The sequence below is a fragment of the Haliotis rubra genome, unplaced genomic scaffold (genome assembly GCF_003918875.1).
Source record: "Haliotis rubra isolate DU_JTF1 unplaced genomic scaffold, ASM391887v1 Scf182, whole genome shotgun sequence".
NCBI classification, from domain to species: domain Eukaryota; kingdom Metazoa; phylum Mollusca; class Gastropoda; order Lepetellida; family Haliotidae; genus Haliotis; species Haliotis rubra.
In genome coordinates, this window is record NW_025765803.1 from 1,099,518 (window position 1) to 1,112,703 (window position 13,186).

General features: G+C 38.4%; 1 protein-coding gene across 1 annotated transcript; it reads left to right on the forward strand.

Moving 5' to 3' along the window:
• Positions 1–1,195: 1,195 nt before the first annotated feature.
• On the forward strand, positions 1,196–12,750 carry LOC124273597 (acyl-CoA-binding protein-like). The gene is made up of 5 exons (XM_046708880.1): positions 1,196–1,327; positions 6,083–6,197; positions 9,572–9,634; positions 11,516–11,604; positions 11,882–12,750. The coding sequence occupies exons 1-4, from the start codon at positions 1,313–1,315 to the stop codon at positions 11,587–11,589; spliced, it is 267 nt and encodes an 88-aa protein (XP_046564836.1). The 5' UTR covers positions 1,196–1,312; the 3' UTR covers positions 11,590–11,604; positions 11,882–12,750.
• The last annotated feature ends 436 nt before the right edge of the window (positions 12,751–13,186 follow it).

The window sequence follows — 13,186 nt, forward strand, 5'->3', positions numbered from 1 at the left end:
CTCACACCAGTTTCTATCTATTTTTCTTCCAGTGTGTTGTTTTAATTATTTATATGTACCGTGTCTCAGAGTTCAAATGGAGGATACCTTTTATATATATTTACAACCTGTGACTCGTTAATTAACAATTCTCTAATGAACTGTAAATTTCTTTTTGGAAATTCAAAAAAATTTTTTTTAAAAATTAAGAATTAGCGCTTTGAGCATATGCATGGGATGGACTATAACGCTATATAAGTAGCAATATAATAATAATAATGGTTGATATTGGTATTTTTATCATTTTAATACATCTACCGACAGCAGCTGCGGTGTACATGGATGAGTGAGTGAATTTAGTTTTACGCTACTTTTAGGAGCTTTCCAGCAATATCACCACTGGGGACGCCAGAAATGGGCTTCACGCATTGTATTTTTCCTTAAAATATAAGTTCCATGTGTTCACATTTTAAAAATGTTATTGCAAAAGTGAATATTTCATAGAATACGCTGTGAAACCTAGTTGGCCTATTATATCTCATAATTCACATAATCAAAGTTACAGAGTTGTACAAGAGCAGTAAGAAAGGTGTGGTACTTTATGTTAGTAAATTCTTGTTTACATTACGATGCGACGTTTTGGTTAAGGTTCTTACACCGTTGTCAAGCAAGAGTATAGATCAAACCCGGGTCTCTGGAGTGACGAGCGAACGCTTTAACCACTAGACTACCCCACCATCCTGTAAGAATCTATACCGAAACCTCGTATCATAACATAATGAAGAAGTTGTCATCTATAAAGTACCACATCTTTCTTATGATTCACGAACCAAATGTCATTCAAAGAGAGTATTCTATAACCCCACTTCACTGCAACAAAGGGGCATAACCCTCTCTAGCTTTTCAGTCACATTTCATTCTCGACCAACTCCTGTCATTTCGAGTGTAACAGACCCTGAAACAAACACACCCAATAAAGCCCTTGCAGGTCTAGACTATACTGCAAGTTTCTATTACCACAGTTTTAGGAAAATAGAGAACGTCTCTTACATTGTTAAGGTTAAAGAATATAATTTGTAAACGTATTTTTTGTAAAATATGTTCATTGCAGAGACTAGGTCTACGAGACTAACCGAATAGCAATTTCGTGCGGGTTACGGAAAGGAACGAAGGTTGACGAATGCGGCATTCAAAGACCAAAGGGAGGTAACTGCGTACCTGCTCCAATGTCCACAGTCAATATAAGAACCGTAACCAAAGCGTCTCACCATTCACCATTCTGTGTTTGAGCATAGTGCACGTGGGTTGTGGTAACTGTTTTCACACCGACACAATGGCAGACGAAGCAGTGAGTATATCAATATTTAATTGGTATTGTATTGCACAACATTGTCTGTCGTAGTGTGCGTCAGAGAAATGGGCGACGGGAGAAAGAGTGAGTGAGTGATTTTTTAGTCTCGAGTTTGTTGTTTAAAAGACTAACATAAATGTATTTAAGCCCGAGAACATGACCCATTGGGTTACAGATCCATATTCTCTACTTCCGAGGTCAGATCCCGAGATTATATGTGATGTGGCCATGCTGGTCTACAGGTGGTATTTTAGTATAATCTGCATTTTTCGTTTGGTTCTTTTTTAACACAGGCAAGAGACGCTACACACACACACACGCAGGCAAGCCCACCCACCCACATATATGTATATCCTTATGAAAAACTGTCAAAGAGCAAATAGGTCTGAAGATTATCACGATTACATCTAATTCATTAAACTACAGGTCCTAGATTTTCGAAGCTCTCTTAGCGCTAAGATAGCCGTAAGTTAATGTTAATGTGTGGCACTTACGACTATCTAAGCGCTAAGACAGCTTCGAAAATCTAGGCCCAGTTATAACAAACACAAATGAACAATAAATGTATGGTGTCTTGAAAACGGCTTTAAATTTTCTAAATAGAAAACCAATTGCATACATTTCAGCTGTAAATATAAACCGCATAGAGACCCACTCCCATCAAAGTTGTCAAGGAGCCCATGTTCTTGGGTCTGATTTTCGACTCCCATTAAACTTTTCTTCTTCATATCAAATACCTTAAAAATAAATACATGAAGGCACTTGACTTGTTGAAAGTCGTTTCCAATTCTAAGTGGGGAGGTGATCAAACTACCCCCCAGTCTTATACAGATAACTCATCCGTTCGAAACTAGATTACGGCTCCATCGTATATGGTGGAGCCTGCAAATACAACTTAAAACTATTAGAGTCTGTCCACCACAAAGGTCTAAGACTTTGTCTTTGGTCCTTTAGAACATCTCCTGAAGAAGTCATCTCTTATTCCGCCTCTGGGAATAAGGATAAAACCTTTCCTTTCTGCTGCTGGCAATGAGCTAGAAAATAAATCTTCTTCCCGTCTTCTTTCTTCTCCTCCTAGGCAGTTAGTGAGCTTACAAGTTGACCTAACACTGACAACTTTTGAAAAATCTGAAACTAATGAATTACATTAGAAACAAGAATTTAATCAATTGAAAGTAAATATAATACATACAAATAGTTATTTACAGATGGATCCAAGGATGGTGGCGCAGTAGTTTGTGCCACTGTTGTTAGATCCAGAACAATACCTTGTACATAATGTTGTTGTGATAATTTCACAACAAATGCCATATTAGCTGCGCTAACTTAAAAAACACCCTAAATATAAACATTATATTTGTTTTACTACTGGTCAGTACGACATCGTCCTCTGTCGGTTACCCAGTCATGTAGGAATCTCTGATAACACAAGGGCCGACTTTGCTGCTAAGGCAGCACTCAACAAATCTGTGACAACACTTCCTATTCCATACTCTGATTACAAAGCTGCCATTAGGCCTTATATCCGTGATCTAATGAAAAAGAAGTGGGACACTCAAGTAGGTATAAAAAACATTACGTACAATTAAACCAACTATCGGTTACACCTACTTTGGTTGTCAATCCAGATGTGAGGAGGTCATAATACGACGATGTCGTATTGGCCATTCTCGATATTCCCATGACTACCTGTTAAAAGGTAAGGATCCTCCGTTTTGTATCCCTGTGATGAAAGAATCACGGTCAAGCATAAGTTGTTCAATGTCAAACATAAATAGTTCAATGTCATTGAAGGATCTTTTTATTGTTAATTCAGATTTAATCATGTCATTTTTAAAAAAAAATTAGAGTTATTGGATAAATTTTGATTGAAGTTGTGTAAATAGATAAATATTCTATAATTATTAGTTTAAATTAACAGCTGAGACTGTTCAGGACAGTATCCTCAAAGGGGGTTAAAGTATTGTAAAATTATTGTCCTCCTGAGAGGGCACGTCAGTATCAAAACAATTAAAGTAAATTTAGACGTACTACTATTTTTAACCGCAGTATATATGTTGTTTTAATGTATGGCTAGATTGTCAAAAATTGCTAACATCTTAAGGGATGGTGTAAATCCAGCTAGGGTCCATGCAGGAAGCAAATGTACTGTAAGTCCCCATGGTCCCTAGTATGGTGATCTACCTTCAGTTGATGGCGATCTATTTTCTGTTTTGATGTTGTATTGTAATCTATAGTTAAAATGTTTCAGATTTAATTACTAGTTTTAAATATATATCTGTGATAATCTAGTTGTTTTACTGTCCTTCGTTGACAGGTTTTACAAAAAATACTTTCGATTACTATAAATCTCTAACTTGACTTAGTCCCGATATGGCTGAAATACTGCCGATGTGACTTTAAATCTTAACTCACTCACTCATTCACTACATCAGTATTCTACTCGACGGAACATTTGCCTGAAGAGCAGATGTTGTGTGGTTGTGACCCTGTTCGCATCATACCAAACATTGCTCAGGGTCCCCAAGAACAAAGGCTCGACGCTAATCGATGTATAGTGTGACTTCCTGTCAATAAGTGAATAAGCACTATTTTACTAAATTATATTTTTGTGTTGCTTTAACGTGTGTGTGAGTGGTTGTACAGGTAGGGGCCTCAATGTACAGCTTTTGGGGCATATATTGCTGTCTCTGCAGTCCTATAGAGAGTTCTTGTTTCCCAGCCTGGCTCTTCCCATTAGGATATAAAACCAAGCCTCGGATGCCTCCATACAGAACAACCTTAGTGGCCAGACTACTGTAAGTCTCTGTTAAGGTAGGGGTTTCAAGAACCCTAGCGCTAATATCACTTTGTACAACGGCACCCTGGTCGCTAATTCAGTTGTATTCTGTGGGGGGGCTTATATTGCTGTTTAGAAAACCCTGTAGACAGCTACCCTATTTTTTGCTCTTCCCAGGGCCAGGTGTGCCTCTGTAGAGAACAACCTTCGTCAAGTCCTGTGTCCTATCACACCTGGACTATTGTAACGCTCTTCTATTTGGTCTCCCTAAACGTCTCGTTAACAAGTTACAGCTTGCTCAAAATTCAGCCGCAAGACTCATTACAAGGACAAGAAAATTTGATAACATAAGTCCAATTCTCCGTCAACTCCATTGGTTGCCTGTATCCAGTAGGATTCAGTACAAGATCCCCCTCCTTGTGTTTAAAGCAACACATGGTCTTGCACCACAGTATTTGCAAAGTCTCATAACCAGCTACAGACCATCAAGAACTCTTCGTTCGGGTGATCAGAATCTGCTCTGTGTGCCATCATCTCGCAAATCACCGTATGGAGATAGGTCCTTTGCAGCAGCTGCACCTAACCTGTGGAACAGCCTCCCCATTGACATTAGAAACATTCAAGATGTTGCCACTTTCCAGAAACATCTTAAGACATATATGTTCACGAGAGATGCGTTGGCATAGACTCCAGTCAATGCAGAACTCCTAGAAGCGCTTTTGAGCAGTGATCACTTGATACTAGCGCTATATAAATCCAAAGTTATTATTATTATTATAGAGAACAACGTTAGTGCCAAGACTGCTGCAAGTCTATGTTAAGAAAGGGAGTTACGATAACCTTAGTGCCAAGACTGCTGCAGGTCTATGTTAAGGAAGGGAGTTACGATAACCTTAGTGCCAAGACTGCTGCAGGTCTATGTTAAGAAAGGGAGTTACGATAACCTTAGTGCCAAGATCACTGTGTACAACGACACCCTGGTCGCTGATGTCAATTTAAGTCCGTGGTATAGTATTTCAGTGGGCTTATAGGCACAATGTCACACATTTTCAGCAATATTTCGGCCTGTATTATATATACTGGGGCATATGCACTCACTTTAGCTTCCTATTCATGCAATAAAAGACTTATAATTCCTTACGACTTTCCTGAAATCAATAATTGAAACCTTGGAGGCGAACAGCTCCTAAACAGAGAACACTTGCAATGTATGGAATGTAAACAATTGTTCCGTACATCGAAAACTGTTGCACGCGGTGTTGTCGGTGTTTACCGAACTGGTTTCAATCACAGGTTGTGGGTTGGATATTCGTAAAGCGCGCTATGGGGTTCGCTTGAAATAATGTTCGGCCGGTAGAGGGGGCGAGAGTCAATTTAATGCAACGTTGCATCAATTGATTCGAACTTATTTATTTAATATTGTAATCTAAATACGTAAGTTATTTTGGAATAAATTATATAGTAGCTTCCCTGAGGGCTGATAGAGCGGGCCGCTGTAATCCTTCGTCCTTAGTCGGGCAGTTAATGAAAGACCTCGACCTTCTGCAGATGATGATTCCCTGAAAAATAGCGTTACCCTTATGTTATTGAGAGAAATGCATTATTTATTTTTAGAGAAGTGTGGTGTGCCTTTAACTAAACCAAGAACAAGGAACTACACCCATGCATTCATGAATAAAGCATTCTTTTCACGGTGAAGACCCGGGTTCGATTCCCCACTTGGGTACAATGTGTGAAGCCCATAAAAAATGTCTCATATCCTGATATTGCTGGAATATTGCTGGAATATTGCTAAAAGCTCACTCAATATCCTACACTCTGACTACATTGTTGAACAAAAGTTCTACACAATAATATATTTGACTGTTGGATTCCATGATTTTTTAAAAACATAATTAGTACCACACAGGTGTCCAACATGTTGAAATTAATTAATTTTACCCAATTGTATTATCAACCATTATTTTCAACAGACATTCTACATGGCGGCTGAAGAAGTCAATAACTTGAAATCCGAACCCTCTGATGAGGAATTGATGGAGATGTACGCTCTTTACAAACAAGCAACAGCTGGCGACTGTAACACAGGTAGGCAGACATTACATCACCGTCCACTGTACACTAATTGATATGAGTCTCATTAAGGTTGAGTTAATGTCGACCATGTGACAGAGTCATTATTGCTGCTTCCAGATGGTAACGTGGAATCCCTTTGTAACGACACATCTGTGACCAGAGGCATTGTGAGCTATGATCATGATACCGGATACCAAATGTGTTTTCTGTATCAATACAAAACAGTGCATTTGCTAAAATTAATTACTCCCTGCTCCCACTGTTATATCCCCGAGACCTGTGAAGATCAGGGTAAGAATTGTGAAGATCAGGGTAAGAATTGGTCTTCAGGAAATCAAGAGGCTACTGATGTGATCGGGTGGTCAGACTCGCTGACTTGTCGTTGTATCCCAGTTGCGTAGATCAGTGCTCATGATGCTGATCACTCTCTCGATTGTCCGGTCCAGACTCGATTATTTACAGACCACCGCCATGTAATATTACCGAGACCCGGGAAGATCCGGGTAAGAATTGGTCTTCAGCAACCCATGCTTGTCTGCGATATATTGCGATGCGGAAGCATATATTGCGATATGTATTTGCAATATATTGCAAGAATTATTTTTTTTTAACAAAAACTATTTATAATCGAGTTGATGCTTGATTATAAAGCAAAAACGCAACAAAATCACTATGATTGATTAATCTTTAATAAAAACTTTAAATCATGACAAAATACAAATGTAAGTAACATTTGGCACTAATGAAACAGGGAAAAGAACAATTCAAAAAAACGGAAATATCCGAAGATTTCCGAGTGCTACGAAGTTTTCCGAATGCATGTCAAAATACCGGTTTTGGATCAGCGTATCGCAATACGTATCGTTTTCATGTCTGAACCGGTAAATACCGGTAAACCGGTTATATTGCGCAGCCCTATTAATGGGTAGAGAATAAGTCAGCGGAAGGGCTGTTGCAATTCACTGGCATGTTCGATTATTCAAACAGTGTCCCTTCGTGATTTCATTTCGTTATTCGCGATCACTAGAATCGATAATCGATAATTTATTAATCATATTAATAAAGTTTGTTGAGTGGAATTTGAGTGTTAACTCGTATTTTTCAAAACGGAATATTCTAAATTAAATATATCTACGCTAGTCAGGACATGAAACATCAAACACGAAGGCGAGAGCTTGTGGGCGGGATTATCGGCCAGGGTGCCGTTGTACAAAGCGATCTTAGCCCTAAGGTGACGTAACTCCCATATCTAAATATAGACTTGAGGTCGTCTTAGTGCTAAGGTTGTTTTGTACAACAACACCCGGGACTGGATCGGTCTATTTAGATCCGTGGTATGGTATTTCAGTGGACTCGTCCTATAAAAGCATGATTGGCTTGAAGAAGCACAAGAAACTACACCCATGTATTCATGAATAGATCATTCGCCTGTCACGCTGAAGGCCTGGGTTTAATACTCCAAATGGGTACAATGTGTAAAGCCAATAACTGCATGTAGTGTCCACTACCCTCATTTTACATGAATATTGGTAAAAGCCCTCTCACTACCCTGCTCCGTGACCACGTTGTTGAACAAAATTCACTGTTCACAATGTACTCAATACTAGGGGTGGGTATTGCAGAGAATTTTCATATTGCGATATATTGCATGAAGTATTTTTAAACAAAAAATTACTTATAATCGAGTTAATGCTTGATTTATAGAGCAAAAACACAACAAAATCACTATGCTTGATTAAGCTTTAATAACAACTTTTAATCATGATAAAATAAAAGTGTGAATAATATTTGGCACAAACGAAACAAGGAAATATCCGAAAATTTCCGAGTGTTACGAAGTTTTCCGAATGCAAGTCAAAATACCGGTTTTCGATCAGCGTATCGCAATACGTATCCTTTTCATGTCTGAACCGGTAAACCGGTTATATTGCGCAGCCCTACTCAATACTCATTTGCATTTAATCTGACAGTGGTCACAGGCCATTGTCATGAAAAATTAACGTCAACATGATCAATCATGTCAAATGATGTCTTTTGTTATTGTCTCACTAAATGTTACGCTATTATTCAACAGCGGATTTGTTATTGTACTCGCCAGTATCCATATTCATTGCCCACTATAGTCTGTTTGCAGTGAAAACGTACCGATGAATTTCACTCTAAACAAAAAAGGAAATCGATTAAAGCGAAATTAAGCTTGCGAATCCTCATAATTTTACCTTGCCAATTGAACATTCAAATCTCAGAATTTTATTCAACTTAGGATAAAAGTTGTTTAACAAACGATCATGGTTTCAAACTGATTTTATTGGTTTGTATTACAAGGGGGTAAGCACATTAGATGAAACACCGAGAACAAGTAGGGCTGGTCTAAGTTAACGCTCATCACGTACCGCACGTGCATTTGTTTCACTGTTCCATCTACTGCGCTTACCGCCTTGTAATACAAACCAATAATAGCGATTTGAATCTATGATCGTTTGTTAAACAACTTTTATCCTAAGTTGAATAAAATTCTGAGATTTAAATGTTCATTTGGCAAGGTAGAATTATGAGGATTCGCAATCTTAATTTAATTGATTTACTGTTTTGTTTAAAGGGAAATTCATCGGTACGATTTCACTGCAAACAGACTATAATCGTGATAATGTATAATATTCTCCTCATAGTTCATTCGTGTTAGCCCTCGGCAGTTGATGTATTATTTTTTATGTTCAGTTAAAATGAACAAAATAAATTATAAGTTTTGACCATGTTGACAGGGTTTGTTTGTCAGAACAAAGCGTTGATTAAAATCTCTCCAAGCTTGTATATAATCCATCTTGTGAGTGATAAATAACACAATTTCTATTTTTAGACGGAAAACAGCTAGGACTGTGTTATGTGTCATAATCACTGTGCCATGTGCAATAATCCCTCTTTCTTGTGTCCTGTGTAATAATCCCTGTGTTATGTGCAATAATTCCTTTGTTATGTGTAGAATGTAATTTATAGTTATTTGCATTTGAAAACTTTGATAAACTTATGAGACCACAGTGGAAACTGGTTTGGCAACTTCCATGCCAACATGCTTTGGATTGCTTGACGCCGTACTCAGCAATGTTCCCGCTATATGGGAATAAATCGGTCTGTAAATAATCGAAGTTGGACCAGACAATCCAGTGAACATTGATCTACGCAGTTGGGATACTATGACAAGTGAGTGAGTGAGCTCGACCACCCGATTCCCATTATTCGCCTCTAACAACAAGCACGGGTTGCTGAAGGTCAATTCTAGCTTGGATCTTCACGGGTCCATGCCAATAGGCATAAACTTCTAGGTAAATCATGTTCTATAAATTCAGCCCTGCCTTGTTTTTGTCTGATCTTGATTTTGTTCATTCCAGCCAAACCTGGCGCGTCTGACGTAATAGCAAACGCCAAGTGGGGGGCATGGAACGACAAGAAAGGTAAGTTCTGGTAGACCCAGGAGGTTCACCGTCTGTTTTCGTTTGCGATTGTGAACTGGTGCCTTTTGATGCTGATTTAGGATTAAAATGTTTTTTATTTGTGTGTTTTAAGTTAGAGGACAGGGCTCGTTGTGTTGAGCATACATAAAACTGTTGAATATTTCTGGATGGAAGTTGCTCTATCGATCAGTCTGGTGGTGAACTCGTATCTTTTTGGTGTTGATATGGGATTTAAATGTTGTGGGTATTTTTCTAATTGGATAATGTCCGTTTCTGGATCAAAAAGATCTGGAGGAAAGTTGCAGACCAGTCTAGTGATACACTGGTGCCTTTTGATATTTTGGGACGTTGAGAAATCCTGACTATAATTTTTGAGTCTTCACTGAATTGAAGGTAGCCAATGAACCAAAAGTGGGGTACACGTAGCTCAACCCCATAACCAATTGCTAATGGCACCAGAGGTTGGGAAAATGTCCCCCTCTGATGACTCTAGTTTCAGACACCTCATCCTATTACTGCTTCATAAGCCAAGACATTTAATAACTCAGTAATTGTGTGCACCCTAATACGTTTTTCAAAATTCTGATCCACTTCATATGACCAAGGGCATTTTAAAGTGTTTAAAGGGAGACAACTTAGCAGCTAATGGACTCATGCAATGAAGAGAGTCTGCGAGGCCAGACGTGTGTTGTCGTTCGTTCTCGCTCTTGGTGTTTTGGGGGGTCAGATATCGTCAAATGTTCTTGAGTGTTATATCAGGATTAAATATCATCAAGGTAGGTTTGCATTACTGTCAGCATACAATATTGGCTGTATTTGTTGCCATATTTGCTATTGTTTGTGTGTGTGTGTGTGTGCGTGTGTGTGTGTGTGTGTGTGTGTTTTTTTGTGTGTTTGTGTGTTTTTGTGTTGAAGCACGGACTTCTCGCCCCACGTGGCTGGTGGTATCAGTGTTCATGGGTGTTGTTTAGGAGAGCCAGCGTCGGGTGTCAATACTTCTAGACGAAAGTTGCAGATCAGGCTAGTGATACACTGGTTACTTTTGATCTTTTGGGACATTAAGAAATACTATCATTTTTGAGTCTTCACTGAATTGAAGGTACCCAATGGCAATGAAGTAAAGGCGGGGTACAAGTAGCTCAGTTCCATAACCAAATGGCACCAGAGCATATGTGGACCCACAACCTTTTCTTTTCCCAATTTCTGCTCCACAGCGTATGGCGTAAACACAGAAGTTAATGCTCATGCAATGCTATAGCGCTATAACCAGTTTAGAGTCAGTATTTTGAATATTGTATCACGTTTATCATTTACCAAATAGGTGAAGTATTATTGGGCTTTTCCTGAAATACATATTTTCTCACATTTAAAAAACATTCGTGTTTATTAACCCTCATTTGTCATTGGGGGAGCATGACATTTTGGTGGATCTCAATAGGTCACAGCATATTTTAAAGGCACAATGTCACATATTTTCGACATTATTTTGGCCTATATTGTAAATGTTTGGGCCTATGCACTCAGTTTGGCTTCCTATTCATGCAGGGCGGTGGGGTAGCCTAGTTAGTGCACGTGGTTAAAGCGTTGGCTCGTCACGCCGAAGACCCGGGTTCGAATCCCCACATGGGTACAATGTGTGAAGCCCATTTCTGGTGTCCCCCGCCGTGATGTTGCTGGAATATTGCTAAAAGCGGCGTAAAACCAAACTCAGTCAGTCAGTCAGTCCTATTCATGCAATAAAAGACCTATTATCCCTTACTTCATTGTCATGTTTCAAATGAAGAGTATTACATTTGTCGAGTCAAAGTGCCATACCTATATTATTAGAAAATGACTGGATTATTATTGTTGATGTTATTGTTATAATTGTTATTGTTTCAGGTCTCTCTAAGGATAAGGCCAGAGCCGAGTATGTGGCTGTAGTTGAAGAGCTCAAGGAGAAATATGGAATCTAGCTCCTTTACCATCACGTAAGGAATTTACCGTTCAGCAAGAAGTAAATTAAACAGTGTTTCATTACTTCAAAGTTTACTTGTTTCCTGATATAGAATCCTGTGTTACTATATGTTCACCTCTCAGATTTTGGTACTCGTGTTGTAATTAAATGGTTTTCAAAAGATTTAAATGCCAATATTTGCAGGCAGTTTAGTCGTTTTGTGCTTCACAATAATATAGGAATCCTGATAGTCAGAATGTTTGGTAATGGCTAAAACACTGATCTATGTCAATAATGGATTTCTTCAACAGACAATCCAGTGATTGGGAGCAGCCGTCCACGCTATCATGGGACGATGACAGCCGCTCCAAACCTTTGTCTCTTTGGGCTCAATTTGATTCATTTGTGAAAAGATGGATGCTTTTAATGATGGTTCAACATCATGAATAGTTTTTCGGGGATATTTCTTGCAAATAAAAGCGACAAAACTTGAAGAGCAATATCTGCAATATCTGCTAAAAGCAGAGTTGATTGTACAATTGTGACTATAAATATCATGAGCATATATACTCATGCCCATAATGGTTGTTTTCTCAATAAACTTCAAATTACATTTGCCTTCATTTTTGACAAATTCTCCTGAACCTCTGAAGATACATATGTATGTACATCTGTGTTCGCCCCAAATGCCCATGGATTAAGGAATGAAGTTTCTCCTTAAGTTTGTCATTTGGGATACAATGTTGAAAAGTCAAATGTTACGACAGAACGGAACTCGGCCCGTTTCTGAGATTGTAAAAATGCAAGTAAAGCCTGAGCAGACAATTTTTATCAAAGTCTGCCCCAAAATATTCATGATCATTAACTATTTGTTCAATGTAGATGTCTGAAAAAAAATGGCATATTTGTGTCTCATTGAAGAATATATGGGCAAGTTCCGTTTGAGGTTTTTATTTTCAAACCATGTAACCACGGTAACCATATTATTTTATGTTGTTATCTTATTTAATAAAAATATATTCATCTGAGTTGTTTCTATTGTTTGATCTTGAAATAGTTTCTACACTTCAAGCCAAGAGCACATGCTTGTTAACTTCTGTTAGTGAACCCTTTTTTGTAACTGTCACGTTTCATGAATTGTTTTCCCGTATGTATCACACATAAACACCTGCTTTTGAAAGACAGTTTGTTTGTTGTTAATGTTGAGTGAGTGAGTGAGTTTAGTTTGACGCCGCACTCAACAACAAGTCAAAACAGTGATTAGACAACAGTCTCGTTTCCTATTGCGCAACTTCGTATAATAACCAGTCCAGAATTTTGAGACCATTTCATTCAACTAGATACATAAATATTAATCAGTATTATTTGATACATCTAAGCACTTGTATATTGCAACACTACGCTTCTTCTAATCCTTGCAAACACGCCGTGCAGCGTCTTTTGTCGTACAGCATGCTCTGACAAACGGAAATCTGGAAATCGTGGTAAACTCAAAACGAGGCTCTGCCGCTAGAAAGGTTTGGCGATGTGGTACGAACTTGATATTACATCAATCACATTGTACGTTACAAAACTATACTGAATATGCGCAAAAAACACATATCAGGTGTAACCAG

Bases quoted from the DNA above. Each gene is read 5' to 3' on its own strand.
- LOC124273597 (XM_046708880.1), top strand. The intron at 6,198-9,571 runs GTAGGCAGACAT...TGTTCATTCCAG, and splicing joins AGCTGGCGACTGTAACACAG to CCAAACCTGGCGCGTCTGAC. The intron at 9,635-11,515 runs GTAAGTTCTGGT...TTATTGTTTCAG, and splicing joins GGCATGGAACGACAAGAAAG to GTCTCTCTAAGGATAAGGCC.